We start from the raw sequence: 26,947 nt of genomic DNA on the forward strand, positions 1-26,947 counted from the left end.
CCCCACATAACAGCCATCCTAGTTCACCCGCCCCCAAAATCAGGGCGCATCACCAGGAGCTGGGAGGGAGCACTTGGAATCAGGGCTGTTCTGGAAAAAAATCTAGGTCACACGGTCACTAATTATACAAACACATATGTCTAGGTCCCTAAACTAACCTGGCATTTTTTAGGTTTCATGAATGACGCTGTAAGACATTGATCACAGCCATTTCTACCATGCTCCAAATTTTTTTCTGAAAGCAGAAAACTTTCCTGCATCCTTCAAATTTCTAGAAAATGAATCCCTATGGATGGAGAGCTGTCTGGTAGAGATGCGGAGGGTGGTCCCCCTCAGAAAGCATGGCCCATTGCCCCCCAAATGGCTTGCAGAGCCCACAGGGCTCAGCCCCCTCGCTGACAGCCCCCAACCCCCGGCGGCAGGACCCGAAGTTCTGGAGATGGACCTAATTTGCTGTGATGAATTATGTGGACGCACCAGTGAACAAAACCGCAGCTGAGACCGATTATATCTAACGATCCCGGCGGTTCTTGTTGAAAACACTTGCGTGTGTACACCCTTGCCCAGCAGGACAGGAAGTCCAGTCTGGCACAAAGAAAAAGGGCAAAGGTGACCTTGCCACCCAGAATGTCAGGCTGTTCACTCCTCAGTGACGCTCCCGCCACCGGGGCTGAAGAATACTGTGGCCCAGCCTGCAATGCCTTGTCTGCCCCTCTTGACGATCCTCCCTCAACCCAGCTTCCAAACCAATGGGGTCCAGCATCCCCGCCCACCACAACCAAGTGGGTCTGCCCTGCGACTTCCCTCCTGCCACTGGGCAGAACTCGCTGGTGCCTATGAGGCCAGACCAAGGATTCTCTGTACCCCAGCCTGTCCCATCCACTCAACTTACCAGAGGCATGTGTGTGTGTGTGTGTGTGTGTGTGTGTGTGTGTGTAGGCACACATGCAGTTTTAGGGGAGGGGAAGGGGGGTAGCAGGTAAGCAGGGAATTAAAATACATATAAGAGGAAGTGTCACAAATGCAGGGTAGTTCCTGAGACTTACTTAGCACTAAATACTAATGGGTGTGCAGATAGATAGGTGGATGAATGGATGGATGGGTGGGTGGGTGGGTGGATGTGTAGATGAGTGGATAATGGATGGATGATGAAGAGATAGATGGGTGGATGAATAGATGGGTGGATGATGGATGAATAGATGAATTGATGGATGATGGATAGATGGATGGTGGATGGTGGATGGTAGATGGATGGATGGGTGGGTAGGTGAATGGGTAGATGGGTAGGTGATCGAGAGATGAATAGATGGATGGATAGTGGATGGAGGTAGATGGATGGGTAGATGAATGTATAGATGAGTGGATGGCTGGCAGGGGGTGACTTGTGGGAAAGAGGAGTGCATGAATAAACAGGTGAGTAGGAGGATGGATGGGCTAGGGGAAAAACAATGGGCTTTGAAGTTCAAATCCTGCCTTAGCCACGTATGTGTATGACCCCAGGCAAGTCGGTGGATGTCTCTTAAGTATTACATAGTAGTTACTCGCTTGAAAAGTGGGACGGATAATACCTACCTCACAGCTTTGTTGTGTGTTTCAATGAGGTAACATGTAAATGTTTTTACAACATGTAAAATGGTATATAGATATTTAACACTGTCACAATTGACACTAACCACAAGGCTGGGCCATCACTATTAACTCAAAAGCCTGGGTGACGTCACATTTCCGATGTGGCAGCCACAGAAGGAAGAATGGGGGAGACAAAGGTGGTGTCACAGGTCAGGGCTGAGCTGTTCGACGCTGTGTCCAGGCCTGGCTTCAGCTGGGGGGGGGGGAACGGTCACTGAGCCGGACATCAGGAAGCCGCACCTGCCTCCCCCACCCAAGGGGATGGAATAAATGCCCACTCCTGCCCTAGCCCGCCCCCCGCCCCTCATTCTCACTGCAGGTCTCCGACTGTAATGCCTGGTTCCCAGCCTCGGTTTTCAGGTCTGCAAAATGGAGCGAGTAATGAGCGTGTCCAGCCAATCAACATCTGGTTCAACAACTTCTGGTTGGTGAGGCGCCAATGAGCTAATATTTGCAAACTGTGAAGTGTTGTAAAGTGGGACCGCACAATACATCTGAGGAACCGGGTGAGGCAGACCAGGTGGGGGTTGTGTTGAACTGGGGAGCACATCCCTGGTGTCTAAAGGGGGGCAACTGACTGTTGCCACGTGGGACCATTGTCAGGGGCTGCCAGGTGTGATCTGTAGAGAAATCAAGAATGCTAGCCATTTGGTGTCATAGTAAATAGGACAGAATCTAGGCGGGTGGCCAGTGCCCAGCACTGACCCGTTCTGTGCCCTTGGGGAATTAAGTCACCGCTCTGTGCCTGTGTCTCCTTACCTTAATAATACAGGCGTTGTGAAGATTGAATGTGTTAACGTATAACTGTGCTGAGAACAATGTCTGGCACTTAACGAACACTATAGGGAACTTCTATTTGAGAAACAGTGACACCCATTTTAAAGCTCCCCAGAATCCCCTGGGCCGTGGGCTGTGAGTTTTCACCCTCTGCGTCATAAAAATGTTTAACATGACTATGATGATGACCTTTCACGGTGTGTGCCTGCACCCTGTGTGACGGGAGCCTGGCTGGGACCCTCCCCGTCACTCTGAAGGGAGGGAAGGGACCGGCGTGTCCCTTCTCCCGCGGTGAACCCCCAATCCACCGGGTCAAGTTCAGCATCTTGCTTCCTCCTCATCCTCCACCATCCTTCCTCCCAGTGCCACAGTTTATTCTACGGCCCCAAAGAGTATAACATGCTAGTATTTGCTGTATCGCAGTGAACAACAACAACAAAAAAACATGACCCGCTAAGCTATAATGTACAAGTCAGACATTCCAATTTAAAAGCTGTTATAACGAGAAAACCGTGTCTCTTAAAATACGTCAGTGAGATACGGTTAGCGGCCAGCAAACACTGAGGCCCTACTATGTGCCCAAACTGAGCTGCTGCTCGCCATCTGCTCTCTTCTCATCTCCCAAGCGGCCCCATTTTATTGATGAGGAAACCAAGGCCGGGCAAGGTGCAGTCGCTTGCTCAAGCCCTACGGCTGGTAAGAGAAGGCGCTTGGTTTTCAGCCCACATGGCCCTGTCCTAAGGCTACCTCCTCCCCTCCTCACTGTCCCCTGCTGGCCCCCACCGCCACCGGCACCACAAGAAGAGGACATGAGATTGAACCTGTCACCTTCCCTCGCCCACACCCTAGCACGCACTGAACGTCACCGCGGCCCTGGACGAGCCCCAGCCAGTCCGTGTTTTGATTGTGTCTCAAGCCCAGAAGCAGAGCAAGGGGCCACGTTCATTATTGACACGGCAAAATTAATTCTCGCCACTGCCCCTCTGCCCCCACCGCCCTCCGCCCGCCTCTCCTGTGAGTGCTGACGCGCGGCTGCTGACTGGCGCTCTGGAAATGCCAACTTGCATTTCTCGTCATTAATTTCTTTCTAAATGTCACCAGTAATTGCTCCTGCTTGACCAAAGACGGCGACCCAGGCTTCCGCCGAGAGCACCCAGTTCTCGCTGCTCGGCTGCTAGGGGCGCCGAGTGCCCCCGGCCACACTGGGCCCGCCATCCCGGCAGGAGGCGCCAACCTGCGACAAGTTGGGGAGACAGATCTCTGTATCAAGAAGCCAAAGCTTCTTGTTGTTTTTTTTTTAACGTGATGGGCGCTTGACCACTGAGAAGAGCCCGCCATGGTATCAGGGCAGGGGTCAAGCCTCGGGCTCTGGAGCCAGGCTGCCTGGGTTCAGATCCCGTCTCTGCCACTGCCTAGCTGTGCCTCAGTCTCCCCATCTGCAATATGGGGAGGGAACACAGCCTCAGCCAAGGATAAAATGGGATCATCAGGGCAAAAGGGCTCCCCACAGTGCCTGGGGTTGCTAATCCCATTATTCCCACCAGGGCAGGCTCGGCTCTGCCACTCACTGGCTGTGTGACATGACATTGAGTCTCCCATCTGTGAAAGTGGGACAGCAACGTCACATCAATTTTACCCCCGCCCCACCCTATTAGGCCTCCTGGGCCAGGTTCCGGTTCCATGTTTCACAAACCCCACAAGGTAACCCTTCCACAGCCCCCTCGCCCCCTGCAGGAGAGGATGGGAATCTCAGAAACGAGGTCACACACCCATGTCACAGTGACAGCAAGAAGCAACAGAGATTCACCCTCTGGCCTCCAAGGCCCCGTGTCTTTCCTGGAAATCAGACTGTAGTATCCTTTCTAAGTCAGGGGTGGGGGCAGGGGCTTTGTATGGTGCCAACCTCTGGGCAACCTGGACCAACCGTTACTGGTATTATCGTTGTTTCTAAGAAACTGATGGCATTTGGTCCCAGCCGGGGCAGTGCTGGCGAGGGGCAGGGCTCACAGCACACACAATGGCTCTGGCTTGAGGCTCCTGGCAGCTCCCCTGTGCCCATCTGTCATGATGGCACAGTGCCCCTCTAAAGTTGCTTGGCCCCCCGCCCTAGGGCATGAATGACAGGCTCTGATGGGCAGACGGGCAGCCCGAGGCCGACTCCGAGTGCCATCTCTGCCCGGAGCTGAGGCTTGCGGGGAGCCCCCCTCCAAGTCCCCACCTGGGCCTCCACACACTTCACCACTCGGACGGGCAGAGTCCTGGGGCTCGTGCGGGCACCTAAACACAGCCAGGCACAGCCCTGCCCCCCACCCCCCACCCCCCGGCCTGACCTTCCCTCCTCCTCTCGGCAGTGACCACGGCAGCTGCTCAGAGCAGGACCGCCACGTGCCCCAGGAACTGGGAGGCCTCTGGGTCATCCTCTGGACCTCCTGCCCCCCTGAAAGGCGAGGCCTGCCCATCCCCCTGCCTGCAGGACCCAGAGGCCTGCCTTTGGCTCGAGAGTCATGTGCAAGCTCACTGCCTTGGCCTTGGGGTTGGGAACACGGACACTGATGCCAGGATGGCTGGATACCCAGCGCTGACACTCGAGCAGCTGTGTGGCCTGGGGGAGCCTCAGTTTACCCTTCTCTGACACTTCCGGGGCCTGTGCGTGTGAACAGACGGTGTCAGGCCCCCTCATTTTCACTGTGTCAGGCGAGTCCTGTGTCCTGGACCTTGGAAGGACGAGGGGCAGGCTTACTGCCCACCTCTGTCTTTTCCAGAAGCAGACCCCAAACTGCTCCATGTGGCCCCTCAGGGGGCCCAGCCGTCGCTAGCAGTGGACACAGTAAAAAACGATGACAATGACACTGAGACACTCACTGTGTGCAGGAAGCGCCTTGCCCCAATCAAGAGCAAATGGCCCAAGAGACACAGAGGACAGTGCCCGGTGACACAGCAAGCAGGAAGGGTCCCCATGCCTCCTGTGATGATGTCACGTGGTGCTCTGGGGCGCACCGCAGTTCTGTTATATTTAGCGCATGACGTGGTGAGCTGAGACGCTACCGTACCCTGCTATACGGTAGTACAGCATACCATGTTATTCCTCAAACACACGATAGACATTCTCTCTGCTCTTCAACTTACTGCTCCCCTCCCCACAGCACAGGAGGGGACTTAGGCTTCGGGGCGTCCCCAGCACCGACGTACATCTGGCGCACAGTAGGTGAGCAGTCAACCCCGGTGGGCTACACTGTGCATGTCTGCGCAGGACGGAGCGAAGGAACGAGTCGATGAAAAGGCGAAACAAAAGCTCACGGCATCCAGACCACGGTCACGATGACGAGGAGAGTGGCTGATGATGCTCACCAAGCCTTGACTCCGAGCCAGACCTGGTGCTAAAGGCTTTTCAGGCCCCAGAATATCCCCAAGGAAGGGACGGTCACTACCGTCCGCCACCCTCCACCTCCTGAGGCCCAGAGAGAGTCAGTGCCTGGCTCAGGGTCACAGAGCTCCTCGGCAGCGGGGCTGGGACTGGGGTTTGAAGTCGGGCTGCGTGTCCCACAGTGTGGGCACGGCACTGCCACACCATGTTGCCACATTTAACAGAATTCGAGTCATGCTGGGCTCTGGTTTCCTGCCCCGGTGGGGAAGGCAGGACACACAAAGTGACTGTATCCTGAAATGTGCCACTGTCACCCATAGGAAGGCTTATATTCTAAGTGCTTCACGTATGCGATCTCTTCATCTTCACCATAGCCAGAGGCAGTACTGCCCCATTTTACAGATGGGGAAGCTGAGGCCGGAGCAGTGCAAATGCCAGCACTAGAACACAACGGGGAAGCGGGCGATCCGGGGAAGACTCCAAGGCAAGCAGCAGGCTCTCACCGCTGGTGTCGCCGGCACCTGCCTCTGGCTCCCCCAGGCCGGCCCCTGGCCCAGCCGGCTCTGGTCTACCTGCAGCGGCAGGTGACACGGACCGGCTGCCTTCAAAGCAGGAAGGAGGAAGACGCAGTTGCTCACAGGAAGCTCAGCCGAAGAGTCAAATGCTAAGTATGTGCCTAGAGCACTTTTCACTTTTAATTATTATTAGTTATAATTATCCGGCTGGATCTGACGGCGGCAGCACAGAGAGGCGAGGAAGCCAGCGCCTTGGTCAGCCACTGTGCAGGACCGGGGATTTCCAAGTGGGGCCTAGAATCTGCGGGGACAGCAACCCCTCTGGCTTTTCCTCCTTCCTTTGTCTGTGTTCTCTTCCCTCTATTTTCCTACTTTTTAGGAACTAAAAGAAATATGGTAAAATAGATAGGGATGGATGGGTGGATGAATGGGTGGATGGATGGGTGGATGAATGAATGGATGGGTGAATGAACAGATGGATGGGTGGATAAGTGGATGGATGGATGGATGGATGGATGGATGGATAAATAGGAGGATGGATAGGTAGGTGGGTGGATGGGTGGGTAGGTGGGTGGGTAGGTGGGTGGGTGGATGGATGGATAGATGGATGGACAAATGGACAGATGAATAGATGGACAGATGGATGGCAGAGGGATTCTTCACCCTCCAAAAGCTCAGGTTAGAGGGAGAACTCAGGTATAGACATAGCTATTACATTGTGTATTGGCAAAGGGATCAGGGGTTCAACCCAGGGCTAAAGAAACCAAAGGAGAAAGCTTCAGCATGGGGGACTCTCGGAAAAGGGGCCACCTGCCTTGGGCCCTGAAGCCTGAGAAGGGAAGGGCGTTGAGGCAGCAGGTGCCTCAGGAAGCGCCCACTTCTGAGCAGGTGGCTCTAGACCAGCCCAGAAGAGCAAAGCAAGAAGGCACTAATGTGTGTCTCACTCACACGCCTCTGGCCCCCACTTCTGAGCAGGCGGCTCTAGACCAGCCCAGAAGAGCGAAGCAAGAAGGCACTAATGTGTGTCTCACTCACACGCCTCCGGCCCCACTGCCCCGCCCTCTGGTTCCTGGGACACCCCACATCTGCCCATGCCTCTGAGCCTTTGCACTGGCTGTTGCTTTTCGTAGCTCTTCCCCCAACTGGCCCATTCCCCCCACTGGCTTCTTCCCAATCTCCAGGACTCAGTTGAAACATCAGCCAGCCTTCCCCGAACACTCAGTCTGATGTTTCATTTCTAACATTCCCTCATTCTTGTCCCGAAACACACACACACACACACACACACACATCACTTTCCATCACGACAGTGTGTTATTGTCTTCAAAACCCCACAATCCGACACAACCTAGTTCGCGTAGTTACCGACGTAGCGTTGGTGTTTCCCACAGAAGGTCAGCTCTGTGAGGGATACGGTCTACCTGTTCGCTGCTGCCCCCAGGCCCTGTGCTAGCGCCCATGGCGGGCACTCAATAGAGGCTCACTAAATGGAAATGCGAGGAGGGGAAGGGTCAAACCAAGCACTCTCGCTCTCGAGGGCTGGGGAGGAAGCAGCTCACCGGAGCTCACAGGCACCTTCCCCGCCTGGATACCGGGGTCCCTGGCGGGGCCCAGCGTGCTCCATCGGGAGGGCCCCGCGCTGCTTGTGAGGACACCTCGTTCTGCTTTTAATCAATGGTGATCATCTGGCTGGAAGCGGCGTGATTAGGCACACACAAGCAGACAGCGTGAGCTAATCCTTTAAAGACCTCCGCTCCAGGCTGGCCTGGCCGTTCTGCCACCATGGGCCACTCGGGTGACGTTTCCTGCGGCCCCTCGGTCTGTCCATGAGGGCGTCCAGGTTCCGGGGCTGGAGGCAGCCCAGTGCCCCCAGCCCGGCCCCATCCACCACCACCGAGGTCTGCAGGACGCGGGAAGGACCGGAAGCCAGAAAGCGTCCTTTCTCTGGGTCCAGCCTCCCTGTGACAGCACTCAGCCGAACCCCGCACTTCTGAAAGGCGGGGGACAAGGGAGAGGCACCAACTCCGAGGAGCTTGAGGTCTCTGGAGGTCCCTGTCTCCATGATCGGACCGAATTCTTCTTTCCTCGCCGCCGGGTGTGAGCCGCGCTCGCCCCTTTTCTCATGGCAAGGTTTGCGGGCTCCTGGCCTCCCAGCTCCAGCGAACTCCGCTCATGGGCCTGACTCCAGCAGAATGGGCCCCGGGGCGCCCCCACCTGGGCCCACCCGCCGGCAGGTTCTTCCGCGTCCCCTGTCGCTGCCGCCTGTGCTACCTGCTTGGCCCAACTACTAAAATAGCTTCCGAGTCCCCTGACACGAAGGCTTTTTATAGTTCAGCACCGCAGGCCTCATTTAAATCTATTAGCTGCTCATATAAATGGCAATTCCTGTAAACTTTGGGGGGTTTCTGTTTGCCTTGGTGGCCAAGACAATTTTGGCTTTGCACGTGGCTCTGTCATGTGCCAGTGACCTTGGGCAAGTCACCTCGCCTCTGGGAGTCTCCGTTTCCATATCTGTGAGTGGGGAGAGAGAGAGCCGGTGTTCCGGGTTGTGCGGAGACCATCTAGGGGCGAAATGCTGAGCTCAGGGCCTGGCCCACGGCAGGGATGCACCCGGGGGTGGCGGCTGTTTGTTCTGTTTCTTGTCCCGTTTCACAGGGCCCTTGTCCCCCCCAGGCCGGAGGCCAGGCCTGGCTGGCCGGCAACTGGTGCACTCCCTCGGTGATGCTGAGGAGAGGGAAGCGGCGAGGTCTCAGGAAGGAGAGTCGGTGCCATCCGTGCCCAGCGTCTGTGGGCACAGAGGTGTCCGCGGGGACTCTGAGACAGCTGGGCTGCACAGGCAGAGCCCGCCCCTCCTCTCGGGTCAGCTCACCCCTGGCAAGGGGCCTACAGGGCCCCAGGCCCTCATCTGCTGAGGCCCGAGGCTGGAAGTGTGAAGCCAACAGCGCTGACACTGTCCATCTGTGGTTTACAGAGCGGTCTCACCCCCCAACCGAATCTGCACACTGCCCTGCCCTCCACTGAGCCTGGCCCAGCAGAGGAACATAGGCCCAGGGGAGAGGCCGGGGCCAAAGCACTGGAAAGGCCCGGCCTCTGGCCTGTCCACCTGGCCTCACGCCCTGCACACACAGCCCCGCCCGGTGCCCAGCGTGGGTCTCCCGTGCTCATGGCCTTGAGCCCTGGGTGGGCGCCACAGAGGAAGGATTCAGAGTCTCTGTTCAAACTCAGGGCAAAAATCATGAAATCACAGCAAAGCCTTAGTGGAGGGCACCTTAAAGAATCACCTGACCCTCGAGGGGCTAATGCTAGTAACATGCTAATGATAATGACGGTAAATGCTAATGAAAACGGCAAGTAGCATCTTCTCTGTGGCTGCACCTGGGCCAAGGGCCTCCCACAACACAACTCTGAGGCAAGAACAAGTAACACCCCCACTTGACAGAGAAGGAAACTGAGGCCCACCACTGGCAAACGATAAGCACGATGTCACATACAGAGTTGCTCTCATAAACACTGTTCTCTGCTACCCCACCCCACCCCACCTCCCGCATTTCAGACAAATGTTCACACCTCTGTTGACAGGGACCTCACCACCTGTCACTGCTTCCTGTCAGGACACAGGAAGGGTCTACCAGCCATGCCCCCTCTCCTGCGGGTTTATACTGATTTAGACAGCTGATTCGAGTCCCACCAGACCCCCTGTCTGGGCTCTAGGGCCAGCTGCCCGGACACTGGCTGTTACCCGTAGTCACATGTCTGAGTTAGCGGGTGTGCCTGTGGCTACCTGTGTAACCAAACCCCATCCCGACTCCCCCGTGCATCTGTCTCAGCAGGAATGATGGGTCGTGCGGAGCTGGTCACCGTCCACACATACAGGATGGAGAACACCCTGAGCCAGGCTGAGGCAGTGTCCCTGCCTTGACACAGGGACACTTAGTCCCTGGGAACAGGGCAACCGAAAACTCAGCGGCCAACAATCCTCGCTCTTGGCATCCCAGACGCACCCAGGTGCCCCTACAGTGTACAGGCCCCTCCTGCTTGGGCTCACTCCTGAGCTGGCACAGTCAGAGACCAGCACCCACGTCCGGAGTTCCTGCCCACGACCAGAAGTCTTGGGGCCACCGGAAGCATGTTGACAATGCCTTGCTCCAGACGGCACTTAGATCGCTTGAAGACAGCTGTCCCCACACTTTCCCTGAGATCCATCCAAGTCTTCTCCTGAAGTCCGGCTGTGTGTGCACGTGTGTATGTGCATGTGTGTGAGCATGTGCACCCACGTGTGTGTGTGTGTTCAGGTGAACCTTGTGCAGTCGCCTCGATTTCTTCCCCTCACTTCCAGCCCCCGGAAACCACTGGTCTATTCCGGTCCAGTATTTTGCCTGTTTCCAGAACGTCGTGCGCATGAAACCGCGCTGTCGAAGCCTCTTGAGTCTGGCTCCTCTCACCCGGCATCGGTAACTCCTCCGCATTGTCGCGGGGCTCGGCCCATGCGTGTGTGCCCGAGCAGCAGTCCACCGCGAACACACACCGTGTCTGCCCATCCGTGCGCCAGCCGAGGGACCATGAGGGGCCCCGGCAAGAAGCGGCCGTCCTCACACCTGGAGAGGCCCTGCCGTGAGCGCGTGAGCAGGCCTCCCAGGGAGACAGCCAGGAAGCCTGCCGGGTCCAGTGTCAGACGGATGCCCAACTTGAGAAACTCACAAACCCTTCCGCCACGGGGCCATGTCCGTTCGCATTTCCGCCAGTCATCGCCACATGTGGGAGGCCGACTGCGCCCCCACCCCAGGCAGCACGTGGTGTGGTCGGTGCTCCCCCAGCCCAGGCAGCACGTGGTGTGGTCGGTGCTCCCCCAGCCCAGGCAGCATGTGGTGTGGTCGGTGCTCCCCCAGCCCAGGCAGCACGTGGTGTGGTCGGTGCTCCCCCACCCCAGGCAGCACGTGGTGTGGTCGGTGCTCCCGCACCCCCGGCAGCACGTGGTGTGGTCGGTGCTCCCCCACCCCCGGCAGCACGTGGTGTGGTCGGTGCTCCCCCAGCCCAGGCAGCACGTGGTGTGGTCGGTGCTCCCCCAGCCCAGGCAGCACGTGGTGTGGTCGGTGCTCCCCCACCCCAGCAGCACGTGGTGTGGTCGGTGCTCCCGCACCCCCGGCAGCACGTGGTGTGGTCGGTGCTCCCGCACCCCCGGCAGCACGTGGTGTGGTCGGTGCTCCCGCACCCCGGCAGCACGTGGTATGGTCGGTGCTCCCCCAGCCCAGGCAGCACGTGGTGTGGTCGGTGCTCCCCCAGCCCAGGCAGCACGTGGTGTGGTCGGTGCTCCCCCAGCCCAGGCAGCACGTGGTGTGGTCGGTGCTCCCCCAGCCCAGGCAGCACGTGGTGTGGTCGGTGCTCCCCCACCCCCGGCAGCACGTGGTGTGGTCGGTGCTCCCCCAGCCCAGGCAGCACGTGGTGTGGTCGGTGCTCCCCCACCCCAGCAGCACGTGGTGTGGTCGGCATGTGGCTGCAGTCGCCGCGGCTTCATGTCATGGTCTCGTCTGCGCTTCCCTGTTGACTGGTGACGTCGAGCGTCCACACATCTTCGGTGAAGGGCTGACACGCTTCGCGCCTTTGTGATTGCTTTCCACCCCCCCCCCCCCATTCATGAGTTTTGAGTTTTCTTTTACGTGGTCTGGACACAAGCATGTCCATTATCAAAGATGTGACTTGCTCATATTTTCTCCCAACTCTGTGACTTAAGACTAAGCTTAAATTTTGAGACAGGGCATAGATTAGACAAGACCTCTTCCCTGCTGGGTGTCCCATCACAGCGGGTTTGCCCAAACATCCTCACTGCCCTGCAAACCTTGCCCTGACAGCGGCTCCACTCACCAGCCCCCTTCCCGCCAGCCCCCCTCCCCCCACTCTCCGTGTTTCAGTCACACTTTGCCTTCTGTCCCAGCAACACGCCTCACTCCCTCTGGCCACAGGGCCTTTGCATGGCGCCCTTCTACTCTGTCTCTCCACTCTCATCACCCAGGCCTTGGCTCAAATGCCACCTCTTCTGAGAGGCCCTCCCTGACCACACTTACCAAGGAGTGCCCGACCTCGTCTCCCGTCATGCTCTGGCCTGTTAGCTGGTTTTGTTTTCTCCCTGCCGCAGCCCACTGTTGGTCAGCGTCTATCAATCCCTGCAGAACAGAGGCTCTGCGGGTGTTCCTCTGTCTCATCCACCAGGGTCCCGTCAGGTTCTTGATGCAGAACCTGGCACACTACCCCCCCCCCCCATTCACATTCCCTCTCCTGCTCCCTTGCACCAAGTCTCTGTAAGGAATGTGTCATCTGTCCAAATCCTTTCAATCAATCTCAGTCTGGGCAGAGCCAGGTGAAGCTGGACTCCAACAGGCCTGCACTGCTCTCACCCTACGAGAACAGTCCCCGCAGAGGCGGGCGCATGACCCCGACCCAGACCAAACTTCGCAGGGTCCAGCCCTCCCCTTCTGCCTCCGTATCCACAGCCGTGTTCCCAGCCCATCACCGAGAACAACCCTCAGCCTCACACCTTCCCTACACTGCTCAGCCCAGAGGGACTTCCGCCTGCAAACGCCACCTTCCCTGAGTCTCTCCACGGGACCTCCAGTGACATGCGGCCCCGAGAGCCCGTCGAGGCCCAGCAGGGACCGGGCCTTTCTCCTGCTGCATCATCGAGCCCCAACACGTCACCCCCGGGAAGCCCACGTGCCCTCCCGCCCCGGGCTTCAGCGCAATGACGACCGAACTCCCCTGCCTGGAAAACCCTCCTCTCAAAAACCCAGAAAATTGCTATTCGAGCTACTTAACGAAAGCCATTATTTGCATAGATCTGGCGTTACCACACCAACCTCTGCATTTAAATGGTCTGTAATTAAAATCATTAATTGCAGAAAATAGCGACTGGTTCAGTCTATAATTTAGTGAGTTTCTTGGCATTCGAGGATCTGCCCTAAAGGTTGACGGGGTGACCCGGGATTCCACGGGCTCACAGGACCCGTCTGGGCACCTGGTACCGGCCGTGGCCCAGGTGGGTGTAGCTGTGGCCAGACCGGGGTGAGGCTGCAGCCCCAACACCTTCGTGCGGGGAGGCGGGTCCCGGTACAGCGGTACCAATGAAGCCGGGAAACGGTGGACTGAGAGACGTGTCTGGGACAGACCCCAAAGCCACCAAGGACAGCGGGCCTCCTTCCTCGGCATCCGGGACCACGTGAACCCCAGGTTTAAGTAAATCACAGTTTATGCGCATGACTGCGTCTCAAGGAGGCCTGCCGAGCTCAGCTATAAAAAACTCCCGTTGTCTAGGGACCGGGGCCTATTTTGGTCGCTGGGCCAGGCAGGTAAGGCAGGTGGGAGGCAGGTGAGGCCGTGCGCAGTCGGTGCCTGAGCGAGGAGGCCTCCTGGACAGCCCGCCGATCAGCCGCTGACCTACGGCCCCTTCAGCTGGCCGCCCCCTCGCTGTCCCCGGCACAGAGGCGCACACGCTCAGCTGTAGATGGAAGGGGAGTCGGTGGTGGGTGTGTGTGTGGGATGCTCTGGTCCATGCGCCTCATACGTGTGATCTTCCTGCGTGCCTGTGTGGTTATTTCTGGCCAGGCGACTGACCCCTTCTGAGTCACAACAGTTTCTCACAAAACCCAGTGGGTGATGCAGTGGCTTACACCTGGCCCCAGACCTTGCTTCTCAGATGGCAGTCACAGGTGGGAAGGGCCCCCCCCGGGATGCCGAGGGCAGCGGCTGCAGGCGCCGAGGGAGGCCCGCCACCACACCGCTCCCCTCTCAGCTGCCGCAGCCCTGGGTGGGGGTCTGAGACGCTGGCTGAGGCCACTGGCCGAGGCCACTGGGCCCCATCTGAAGGCCGCACGCTGGACCCCCCGGCAGGCGTCCCTTCTTCTGCGTGAGGGCTCAACAGGGCATCCCTGGCCTTCACTTTTCTGCCTTTCCTGAGCACAGGGGGAGGCCTCAAGACCCCAGACCCAGTTCCGGGCTGCACACAGCCCCGGGACTCAGTTAAGCAAGCCACATGGGCCGCCGGCCACGAACCCGAAGCTCAGTCAAACATCACCGTATAACACAGGCACGGGAGGAACGGGGGCCCAAGAAGATGAGAACTCGCCACAAAATCGCCACAAACACTAGCTCTCTGAAAGTGCGGGGTCAGCAGAGGCCGGGAGGCCACACCGCAGGCGTGCAGGCAGGAGGGCCCCCCCCCGGGGCATGCAGAGGACAAGACCCCTCCCTCCTGGCTGCGCCCCCAGAGCTGCAGCGCCAGCGGGGACCCTGGAGGGCGCAGGGGGCTGTGTGCAGCGGCGAGCGCACTGACCTGCAGCTCGGTTTGGAAGAAGAACTTCTGTGGGCACTGCGAGCAGTCGTAGATCTTGTCCTCCTGCCCGTGCACGGCGAAGATGTGCTGCTGCAACTTGTTGGCCTGGACGAAGACTGGACACAGACGCAGCGTCAGGGCAGGACTCGGGGGGACACCAGCCCGGACCCCCGGGGAGCTGCCCAACGCCACTCACAAGTACAGATCACCGCCCAGCTTGGACACAGCCGGCCAAACAATGCACTAGGGGGAGGGGAGGGGGCTCGGGCCAGTGAAGCTGAGCCCTGCCACGTACGGGCTGTGCAACATCGGGCAACTCCCCTAACCTCTCTGGGCTTCATGTCCTCATCTGAAAAACGGGAGCTTTCAAGGGAGGATCACACGGGTTAACTTGAAAAACGCATAAAAGATGGCCTGGCACATAATGAGCTCAACAAATACCATCATCCGTCCACTGCCTCCCACGTGTGGGCTCTCGAACCAGCACAGGCCCGTGAGGCTGGCACGGTTGTTATTCCCATTTTATGAATGAGAAAACTAAGACACTGGGAATAGCAAAGGACTGGTCCTTGGTCTCACTGCTAGCAGGTGGTAGAGCGGAGACCTGAATTAAATAAGCTCCGCGTAGTGTCTGGGGCCAGAAGGTGGTCCGTCAACATGGATGATTATGCTCGTGGTTGAGGGTGTTGTCAGTGTCCTCGGTCCCCACACAGGGGCCCCATGTCCTAGGCCAGCAGACCCTGCAGCTGGGGCCCCTTGGAGCCAGCCCCCAGCCGGCCTCTAGAGTGTGAGGGTGACGGGGACTGCAGGGGAGGAAGAGCTGGAGCGGGGTGCGTGTGCAGGACTTTCCCCACACGTGGGCCCTTCCTCGGGCCTGTCCCCGAGTGGGTCGCAGCCCGGCTTCCCGGGGGCAGGAGCCCCGTCCCTGGGTGGACACAGAGGCGGCCCGGAAGCAGCTGTCTGTCTGGGAGGTGAGCCCCTCAGAGATGTGCCCTCCCCAGGGTGAGCTTCCTGCCGTGGCAGACGGCAGATGTTGGGGGGGGGGGCAGGGGAAGGCCTGGCTCCCCCCCGCCCCGCGCACACCGGCTGCCATCTGGGCAGCAGGAGGGGGGTCAGCAGAGCCCCTGAGACTAGCCTTGGGCTGGGACAGCCGCATGTCTGGGCTGGTAGCCAGTCTGGGGGCTGGGGGCTTGGCTGGCCAAGCTGCCCCTGACCTCTCCAGCCCGGAGCATGGACAGAACATGGGCTGGGCTGGGCTGTCAAGAGGTACGTACAGGGAAGGCTCACTGATGCAGCCAGTCTGGGGGCTGGAGGTTTGGCTGGCCAAGCTGCCCCTGACCTCTCCAGCCCGGAGCATGGACATAACATGGGCTGGGCTGGGCTGGGCTGTCAAGAGGTACGTACAGGGAAGGCTCACTGGTGCAGCCAGTCTGGGGGCTGGGGGCTTGGCTGGCCAAGCTGCCCCTGACCTCTCCAGCCCGGAGCATGGACAGAACATGGGCTGGGCTGTCAAGAGGTACGTACAGGGAAGGCTCACTGGTGCAGCCAGTCTGGGGGCTGGGGGCTTGGCTGGCCAAGCTGCCCCTGACCTCTCCAGCCCGGAGCATGGACAGAACATGGGCTGGGCTGGGCTGTCAAGAGGTACGTACAGGGAAAGCCCACTGGTGCTGGACGCGGAGGTGACCTTGTAGCCCACACCACAACACAGAGCGAGGCTGGGCCAGCAGAGGCCTGGCAGCCGCTGAGTGCAGGGGTGAGCGGAGGCCGGGGCACGGGAGCTGCCCCCCGAGGAGAGGCTGCAGAGCGTGGGGCAGGGATGCAGGGCAGGTCTACACGAAGGTGGGTGGGGCCATGGGGCTGGGGGTCCCTCAGGGCCGCCCCATGAGCCCAAGTGTCCATGTCAGGCCAGGAGCAGATGCTGAGGTCCAGCCATTCAAGGGTGGGGCCCCGGGTCCCTTCTCTCTCCCTCCACATGCTCCCCCCCGCGCCCCTTACCTGTGAAGCACACGGGACATTTGAAGGTGCCGCCCATGCCCTCGAAGCTGTGCTCGATGAGGTGACAGAGCAGCTTGGCCGGGGAGTCGAACATCTGGTTGCACAGCTTACACTCGTGGTTGATGCCTTCCTCTGCAAGGAACCATGACCCGTCAGTGACCCCGCGTGTCACGTCCTCTGGCCACCACCCACGGCCCCGCACACCCAGGCCAGTCCCTGCCCGACCCCCAGAACCAGGGCCAGAGTGGGGCAGACACTCCCAGGCTTACAGACCCCAGGGGGCCGGCCCCACACATCTGGCGCGGGAAGACATCATTTGCTGTGATTTCTCCTGCTGGTCCAGGGACGAGCTATGCAGGCCATGCCCAAAAGCTTGACTCCAAGACCGTGTCACAGGGCGAGGGCCCCAGGAGTGGGGTCTGCATGGAGGTGCAAGTCCAATCAGGACTTTAAAAAAACCAGTAGAATATTTCCTAAGCAGCCTGTACTGTGTGCCGGGCACTTGGAGCTGGGGGTTCTGCGGAGGTGGGGACACAACAGATAATACGCTCTCCCCCATTCTAGTGGTGAGGAAAACAGATCATAAGTAAAGATGATCAACACGTCACAGGGTCAGGAGGTGCTGGGGGAACGCGGGGAGCTCTCCAGGTGAGAGTCCGAGCAAAGGTCCTGAGGTGAGCCCATGCCGGGCCGGCTGACAGGGAGGACGGGGAGGAGTGCCTGAAGCTCTGGAGGCCGGGGCCAGGGTAGGCATGAGGTCAGAGGGGACGCAAGCAGGACTTCGGGATTTTACTCTGAGACAGACTGGCAGTCACGTGAAGGTATCACAGAAAATAATAAAATGCTCTTTTTTTTGTATTTTTAACAGATGGCTTGCCCAGTGTCTCCCAGACAATGGGCAGAGACCCTGTCCTACTTCCCAATCAGAACACAGCTCCATCTCCCCACCTGGGAGCTTCCGCAAGCCCAAACATTAGAGCATGCCCTGAGCACCAGCGTCACACACGTCGAGAGCCAGGGTCTCGTGCCCCCACCCCGAACCAGTGGGGCAGAGTTCAAGTCCTGACTTCTGCAAACCGTGCAGCCTGAGCGTCAGTTTGTGCTGGTAAACCAGGGTCACGGAGTCCCTGCCCACGGGTCTGTGAGGGGAGGGAAGGGGTTGGCATGGGTGACCGGGCTGGCCCCACGGTCAGCAGGGGTGGCAGAGAATCACACCAGCTTAAATATCACATGACCCAGCGTTGGAACCGGGCTCTGTCACTTACTGTGTGATCTTGGGCAAGTTAAATCACCTCTCTGTGCCTCAGTTTCCTCCTTTCTAAAATACTCATTAACAGCCTTCCTCACCGCTGCACACTTAGCAGAACGGTCAGAACCCCGAGCACTGACCACACCAGACGCCGCGAGGACGTGGAGCCGCGGGAACCCTCCCCCAGCGCAGGTGGGTGTGCAACGTGGCGACGCCACACTGGGGGGTGGTCCGGCGGTTTCTCACAGAACTAAACACACTCGTACCGGACAATCCAGGATTCACGCCCCTTGCTATTTACCCGAGTGAGCTGAAAACATACGTCCACACAGAAGCCTGCAGATGTGTAGGGCAGCTTTATTCATCATTGCCAAACCTTGGAAGCAACCAAGATGTCCTTCAGTAGGTGAATGGTTAACTACCTTGCATAACATCCAGACCATGGAATATCATGCAGCACTAAAAAGAAATGAGCTCTCAAGCCATAAAAAGACACAGGGGAGGCCCGGGCCGGTTTGCTCAGTGGTAGAACGCTGGCCCGGCATGTGAATGTCCCAGGTTCGATTCCTGGTAAGGGTACACAGGAGAAGCAACCATCCGCTTCTCCACCTTTCCCCCTTTTATCTCTCTCTCTCCTTCTCCCTCTTTCTTCCCCCTCCTGCAGCCATGGCTCTATAGGCCTGAGAAAATTGGGCCTGGGCGCTGAGGACGGCTCCATGGCCTCTGCCTTAGTCGCTAAAAAAATAACTCCATGGGCAATGGAGTCATGGGCCCAGATGGGCAGAGCATCGCCCCCTAGTGGGCATGCCGGGTGGATCCCAGTCGGGGCTCATGTGGGAGTCTGTCTCTGACTCCCCTCTTCTCACAAAAAAAAAATAGAAGAAAAAAAAAGACACAGAGGAACCTTATATGCATATGGCTAAGTGAAAGAAACTGACTTAAAAAGGCTACACACTGCGTGATTTCAACTCTGTGGCATTCCAGATGAGGCAAAACTATGGAGACAGTGAAGGGATGATCAGTGTGGTTAATGGTTAGGGGGAGGGGGGTGGGGACAGGGGAGCCCAGAGCATTGAAAGGCAGCGAAACTTCTGTACATGACAATGATGGGTGTGCGTCAGGATACACGAGTCCAGGCCTATAGCCTGTACAACCCCACGGCCAGCTGTGGACTCCAGGTGATTATGATGTGCCAGCATGGGTTCCTCTTTGCAAGAAACGAAACGTTACGATGTGATGCTGATAACGGGGAGGCGGGGCACTGGCGGGGGCAGGCGGGATTGTGGGAATCTCGGTAGCTTCCTCTTCTCTACTGCATTGTAAACCTAAAACTGCTCTAAAAAACGGTCTTTTTTAAAAAAAGTCACTCGCCCCCCACCCACCCCCAAACAGCCTTCCTCTCTTAGTTGATGCAAGCATTAAATAATAATGTTAACAATTAAGAAGAAGAAAAGGGGCCCTGGCTGGATAGCTCAGTTGTTTGGAGCATCGTCCCGAAGCACAGAGGTGGCCAGTTCGATCCCCAGTCAGGGCACCTACGGGAACAGATCGATGTTCCTGTCTTTCTCTCTCGCTCTCTCCCTTGCTCTCTCTCCAATCAATAAGATAAACATTTTAAAAACACACCTCACAAGGGAAGAAACGGGGCTTTGACCAGCCCCGCACACAGCAAGTGCTCAATCAGGGTCGGCTGCCAGCTACGTTGGCATCACCGGTGAGAACATTATCTGGGACAACCAAGGACACGGGCTCCCCCTTGGGCTTCCCCAGGGAACCAGCCTCACCAAAGGCGCCAGGTGCTCTGATTTGCCCTCCAAGGCAAGAATTAGGTAGCAGAGGGCCTCTGCCAGTGGCAAGACACAAACGCAGATGGGCCGAGGCTCCGGGCCAGTCCCTGGGTCCCCAGGCCCTGGCAGGGGCTGGCAGAGACAGCAGGCATCCCCTCCCCGGCCCGGCCCTCCTCCGTGCCCCCGGGGGCACCCCGCCGCAGAGGTGCGCACACGCGCGTGTGCAGGTGGGCCTGCCCCACATAGCCCACTGGCTGGAATCTACCGGGTGTTTGTCTCGCCCTGGAGCCCTGGCAACTAGGCCACGCGCACCCGGCAGAGACGGGAGCGGCTCTTCCATTTATACCGGCGGCAGAGGGATTCATCGACAAGCCGAGGGACGCGGGGCCGGCTCCGCACGCTCGCCGCACAGGCCCCGCGCCGTTCTCCACACCCCTCGGGGAGACTGTCATCGTAATTAGAGATGGCCTCCAGTGGGTGGGTGGGGGGCTGCTTCAGAGACACCCCCCCCACAACACACCCCTGCCCCACAGACAATGCTTCTCAGAGCCTGGCACCGTGTACGGGCTCCAGGAATGAACGAATGGGAGACGGCACCCTTTAGGGATGGCCACCTTATTGGCGATGGACACCTCTCGAGGCAGAGGGTCTGCGAGAACGACAGTTGCACGAGGTTTCTATGACCGTTTATAATAACACAAGCGGAATCTCAGAATTCTCCCTGCTTGCTGGGAAAACCATATTTCTAGAGAAGAAAAAAAAAAAAAGGGCTTGGAGAACTGGAACACGTGCTGAGTTAGCACAGCCAGTTGGGGGGCGGGGGGTGCTCTGAAGTCCTCTCTAGCTGCGTGTATCCTACCGGCACACCACCTCCAGGCAGCCTCCCCTGACTACGCCAGCACACACAGCTGCCCCTGGCTGGGCAGAGCGACCCCGGATTCACCCGGGCCATATCCTATGAGTCCTTCTGATGCTGGCTACCGGGCTGTGACCACAGATGCTATCTCCTTTTCTTCAGGCCCCTGGAACATCAAGTTCCGGCTGGGTCCGCAGGAGGGGCTCAGGAAATACTCATGGAGGAGAGATGCCCCTGGTGGGCCCTCTCCCCCTGCCCGCTGAAGCCCCCCACCTAGGCTGAGGGCAAAGGAGGATTTACTGCTCTGCTGAGCAGGGGCCTTTATCCACTTGGCTGTGAATGACACGCCAGCACCGAGGACAAAAGAGGCTCCCGCAACTTATAAATCAGAGAAATCAGGGCTGACAGCCCCTTTCCGTTCTCCGAGTGCCGAGCGATTCATCAGCGGGTCCCCCTGATTCATAGACGCAGCTACGCCTGGCACCCACGTTCATAAATATGTGTGCAGTCAGGCAGCCAGAGCCACCTGCCCGTTCTGGGCCCGGGCAGCCGCCTCTCAGACAAACCGCAGCCCCAGACCGGCGCGGGCGCGAGGTTCCGGGCTGATTCCATCAAGGGCCCACGTGCCAGACGACCACGTCCGGTGCCTCCGGTCCCTTCCCTCCCTCTCCCCCAAGTGTTAAACCCGGGGAGAGAGGACGGGAAAATAAAACCCGCAGAATGGCAAAGCGAGGGGCAAATCCCAACGCCGGAGGGGCTCTGATTTGCAAACCATTCTCAAGGAGGAGGCGCTCTGGAGGGGATGCTCCCTGGGACACCTGGTGTGTGCACCTCTGCCCATAAAAAACCACCCAAGAACACGGCGGTTGGGGAGGCTGCCCTGGTTAGCCTGCCATGTGCCGCTGTGCACCTGGGACCCACGGTGAGTCAGCCCGTGGGTGTTGATTGACTTCGCCTCCACCATCACCGTCCCCACGCCGGTGCCGACAACCTCCCAAGTCACAGGGTCCGAAGACAGCGGCCCCCGCGGAGAATTGCTTTCCTGAATTCACACAGCACTGGGCGGACCTTTGGAGCAGAATGCCAAGGTTGCCCGGGAGCCCACCGGCCCCTCTGCCAGCCCCGGGGGGGGGAGGGGCAGCACAATTCTGAGAATTAAGCGCACAATTGCTTCCTTTCCTTTCTCTTCCTTCTTCTTTCTTTTTTAACAGCACATGACAAGCATCCGGAAGAGAGACCCACGCAACTCGCAACTCCAGTGAATGATGCAGCCCCGTTCATTTGCAAAGCGAAAAGCAGATGTCGCCAGCTCCCCGCGCCCTGTCTTGCCTCCCAGTCCCCAGAAGTCGGGGATGGCACCGGGAACCTACTGATTTATGATGGTCCCTAAAGAATATAAAAATCAAAACTCAAACTGCCAAACAAACAACCCAGCATGCATGAAAATCCTAGAGTCTGTTCCCTCTCTCTCTCTCTCTCTCTCTCTCTCTCTCTCTCTCTCTCGCTCTTTCTGTCTCTCAACTCTGCTCAGGAATAATAAGTGTTAATTTTACACTTCATTTCTCAAAAAAATAATAGGATGTGCTTTTGCTTAAAACCAAGTCGGCCTGCTGGAACCTTTCAGGCTGAAACTGTGTCAGCCCGAAAGCGGAGCGAGGGCTTTGTGGAACAGCACCGTGCCGAGATGAGAGCTCCCCGTAAAGTCCCCGGCACCGACTTTTGTCTCCGGAAGCATTTGATCCCTGGCAGACACATACTTATTTCCATACAGGTCTTGGGGGAAGCCAGGAGGAGAGAGCGCTGATTATCAGCATCCTGAAGGTGACGCTCAGGTGGGCCCTGCTGATGTCAAAGGCGGGCCTGGGCACACACTCGGAGGGCCATAATTTGCTGCCTGGGAGGGAGGGGCCCGGGCTGCGGTGGCGCGTGGGCAGGGCATTGTTCCCGAGCTCTAATGCACCCGGCAGCCTGCTCCCGTGGGCCCTGCCAGGCCCTCCTCTGAGCAGGAACCCCACGCCAGGAAGCTGACCAGGGAGGGGAGTCGTTAGTGCCAATCCCCCTCTGGCAGATAGCCTGGGACTGCCGCCCGGGTGGACAAGGGGCCTCACTAGCCTCCTCCATCCGGGGAGCACGCAGTTCAGGACACAAAAGTTAGAGCCAGGGATACTTGGGTTCCATCACTCATTTGCTGTGTGTACTTGGGTAGGTAACGGAGCCTCTCTGAGCTTAGCTGTTTCTGCTCGCTAGCTGCTCTGCCACGGGACATCTGCCCTCACTGTGGCGCTCTCCCCCCAGACCGTCTCCTCCTTCCCTCTCTTCTGCTCCAAGGAGACTTCCCCAGAGAGCGCTCGCCAGACACCCCAGCTAACGGCACCTCACCCACTTTTAATTTCCTTAATAGTCCTTGCAATCCCCTGGCGTATTACAGAGTTGATTTTCTTAAACCAATTCTTGCTCGCTCTCTCTCCCTCTGTCCTTCTGCCTCCCCCCCCACACACACACACGCACGCACACGCACACACACGCGTGCGCTGCACGAGGACTATTCTGTTCCTTGTTGTAGCACCAGGACTTAGAGCAGGACCTGGTATACAGCAGGCACACAATAAACAGGAAATGAGTGACTTGAGTAAAGAACTTAGTACGAAGCTCAGAACGTGGGGGAGGGGTGCTGCTCAGTTGCTGGTTACCGGGCACCAGGGGCCCCCAAACATGCAGGACTTGCCATTTTGGCCAGCCCCAAGAGCACAGACATGGAGGCTGACCTTCAACGGACAGAACAGGGAAGGGAAGCTTGGAGAGGCAGAGCCTCCACCTGGGACCCAGCAAGCCACCCCTCTGCTCCTTGGTCACCCCGATCGTCAAACACGTGAGTGAGGAGAGTCGACGGGCCCCTGTGCCGGCACCTGCTCCCCATTGGCAGGAAGGCTGGGGACTTTCCCAGGCAAGGGGAGAAGGCAGCCCCACACCAGAAAGTGTGGGCAGCCCCGGGCCACCCCGGCACGGTCCCTGCAATGGAAAGGCGCATGGGCTGCCTCCTTGTCACCGGCTTGGGTAACGAATGTCACCACACCTCACCTCCACAGCTCCGGGGGCTGAGTCCATGGCCCACCCCAAATGCCAGGTCAGTAGGGACCCAGGAGGTCTGGGGCACACGATCAGACACACATGAGGAGACATGGAGATAAGAAAGACTGGGCATAGGGCCAGGCAATTCATCTGGGCAAATGAGGAAAGAGGGGGTCCTGGGAGAAGACCCCTCTAATTCCACCCTAGCACATCACCAGCCACAAACAGGTGCAGGGCAGGGACTGGAAGCACCGGCGGACGCGGGGCTCAGCCCTTTGTTCTAAGGAACAAAGGCCTCGGGCAGACAGAGGAGAGGCAGACAGTGCTGGCCGGGCGGCCAGATCGGGCTGTTTATCTGGTCATTGGCCATGAAATACCACCAGGAAAGGGACCCAGGCAAGCTGAGGGGGAAGGGGACAATGACACTTGGACTTGGAGTTGACAAGCGGCAAAGGAGAAAACAGGGTCCGCACGGGAGCCCTTCACCAGCGGCCCGGGGGGAACCGGGGAGCGTGTGCAGGGGCGAGGTCTTCACCTTGGGATCCCTGACCCCTGGGCCCCGGCCGCCTTCAAGCCGTGGCAATCCGGGGAGGCAGGGATCCCCTAGACAGGAGCCTTGGCATCGCCGGGGAGCTGGTCAGCTGTGCAGACTCCAGGCTGCACCCCGGACCTGCAGAGCCAGCCCGTGCCCCGGGGGCTTGGACAGGCATGTGCATATCGGTCTGAGGAGCGCTGAGCTCCACGGAGTGCTGCTGGGGACGCCGGTCCCATGGAAATCCTGCTGTCCCACCTGCTGTGTGTTGCTCAGAGCCACCCCGGGGCCTTCTCCGAGACTGCGCCTCACGCCTCTCCAAAACGGTGGAAGTTTCCTCAAGTCGTCTTGTTCACACTGCAGAAGGCGGAGGACCCAGCTAACCCTGGACAACACTCTCCTATTGTCCCGACTGGGAAGAAATGGTGGAAGGTAGCCGGAGATGTGTGTGTGTGGGGGGGGTGGCGGCTCGGAGGGGCATCCCCAGCGCCCCAGACCCCCAATGCCAGGGTGTGGTGGGCCTCCCATCACTCAGGAACACTGGGAGACACGCCCCGCCATGGCCGCCCCCATTTTCCTAATTAATCCTGGAGGTTGGGCTGTGCCTCCCTCCTCCCCTCCTCCCCTGTGGGGCGCCTTCCCAGGCCTTGCTGGCCAGGGGGGACCCATCTCCTGGTCCCCTGAGTTTCACAGAGGCGTATAAATGAGCTCTGGCAGCCTGCGCGGGGCCCCTCGGGGGACCCGAGCCTCTTCAAAACAGAGCCCTAACAATTAGGCGGTCTGAATTTTGAAAGGCTCGGGATTGATGGCGTGGACAGTGAAAATATCACCTGGGGAGCTGGGTGTAGTCCTCCGGGGGTTGCCGGAGGTCAGTTGCCATGGTGACGGAGAATGAGCTCAACCTTGTAACTGACCCTTATCTTTTTTTGATCTGTGGGCCACTTGGGGCCAAGACTTCAAATCAACTGGAAAATAATCCGGTCACATATCAGAAAGAAAACTATTTATACTTATTTACCCAGGTACCCACCAACAGCCCCCCCTCCACCCTGACACTGCCAGCGGGCGCAGGTCTGAGCAGAGACCACCAGATGGCAGGAAGAAGGGGTGGGCTGAACTCGCCAATGGCAGCACAACGCAGCTGTGTCCACGTGTGGGGAAAGGGTTACCCACCCCAACCCCTGCCCTTCCATTCATGCTTGCCAGAGGCACTGGACCCTTGTGCCATCGACATCCAGTGAAAGCCCAGCAAGGGGTGGGGCCCCGCGGTATCCCCTCCCGCCTGGAATTCAGGCGTGCTGTTGCAGCTCGGCCTGACTACCGGTCGGCCTGGGCTCCCCCCAGGATCGGACGAGCCTGTCCGCTGGCAGAGCCGTGTTCCAGGCGGATGTGTGCTGCTCTCCACACCTGGGGGAGGTGTCGAGAGGAGGCCTGGGGAAGGAGGGCTGAGAAAGGGGGACACCTGCAGTCCCCTCACTTTCACACTCACCCCGGAGTTCCCACGGCAAGATGGACCATCTGGCCACTGCCCGTCTCCGGGACGCTGTTGTCCTAAGTCAAAGAGCTTCGCTCACTCTCTCCTCCCAAACTCAAATCAGAAGACTCCAGACGGTTCCATTGACCGGCTGCTCTCAAGTGCCCCGTCGGATGGATCTTAGCGAAGGGTCAGTTAAGCTCGAGGATGGTTCCGGGGAAAGTCCACTTAAGATTGCCCATCACAGCAAACAGGACAGCTCAAGTGACTGCCACCCCGTCCCCACCCCGCTCGCCCTGTTTGAACAAGATGGGACCCCGTGGGGGCACGGAGGGAAGACATCGCTGAGACCAGGGCAACCTGGGGGGCACTGCTGGCTCCACAGCAGGCTCCGCGCACGACCCTGGGCCTGGCACTTTCCTGCCAGGCCTCAGCCTCCTGGTCTGTGAAAAGGGGAGAGAGCCGTCCCTCACGGGGCTGTTAAAACAGCGAGCAGGGGCGAGGCTGAGCATTCTGATCCCTGTGCACCGTCACTGTGACTCTGACCAGGACTGTGATTTTGGATATGGCTCCACGGCCAGGATCTTGTAATCCGCATGTGCCAGCCCTCCGTGAGCTCGTGGGGCAGGGAGATCCGCCCAGGAAGTGTTTAAAGAGCCCTTAGCCACACTGCACTCTATGTTTCATCCATCTGCGAAGGCCTCTGTGCCACTGTCCCGGGCTGGGGGCCCTCCCACCTCCAGACCACTCCCCGTATCGGCAACGGCAGAACTTGTATCCACATTCAAACCCTGCTGTCCAACTGTGGCTGCCGGCAGCTGCCTGCTTCTGGTCACCCCTCTGACGTTCCCACAGCCAAAGTGTCACACTGTAAGTGTGAGTGTGTAAGTGTGTGTGTGTGTGTCTTCTCCTTGTCTCACTCTCTTAAAACAGGGGAGTTTCCATGAAGGTCAAAAGCAGGGCCTGAGACAAGGGCACTCAGGTTTATGTGCCCCCCGGCCCCCGCGGCCTTGCTCACGGCTGAGCCCGCTGCTCCGAGATCCTCAAGCACAGGCTGGGCCCACTGGGCGGGACCAGACTGGGGTCATCAAACTTTTTATAAAAACCGCCCACTTTGGCAGTGCTGGTCAACCTGGTCCCTACCGTGCAACCAAACAGCGCTGCGATTGGCCCATCATGATAGCTGGAACGCCCACTAGTGGGCGGTAGGGACCAGGTCTACCAGCACTCCAAAAGTGGGCGGTTTTTATAAAAAGTTTGACGACCCCTGGGAGGGTGTTCCTTCCAGCGCTCCCATCTGCCTGCACACTGCCGGGGGGGGCCCCCATCCCCGGGGGCCAGCAGCCCTGAACGGATCAGGAGAAAACATACCACCGGTGC

The 26,947-nt window shown here is 58.6% G+C and overlaps 1 protein-coding gene across 2 annotated transcripts in view; it reads right to left on the reverse strand.

The window, feature by feature from the left end:
* Positions 1–26,947, reverse strand: part of ZNF423 (zinc finger protein 423) — a 310,193-nt gene that overhangs the window by 13,579 nt on the left and 269,667 nt on the right. For both annotated transcript variants that reach the window (XM_066243234.1, XM_066243235.1), the window contains exons 6-7: positions 16,601–16,732; positions 14,606–14,721 (exon numbers count right to left, since the gene is read on the reverse strand). In XM_066243234.1, coding sequence (XP_066099331.1) covers positions 14,606–14,721; positions 16,601–16,732 — 248 coding nt within the window. The remainder of the gene's footprint in view (positions 1–14,605; positions 14,722–16,600; positions 16,733–26,947) is intronic.

This window comes from Saccopteryx bilineata, chromosome 9, assembly GCF_036850765.1.
Source record: "Saccopteryx bilineata isolate mSacBil1 chromosome 9, mSacBil1_pri_phased_curated, whole genome shotgun sequence".
Taxonomy (NCBI): Eukaryota; Metazoa; Chordata; class Mammalia; order Chiroptera; family Emballonuridae; genus Saccopteryx; species Saccopteryx bilineata.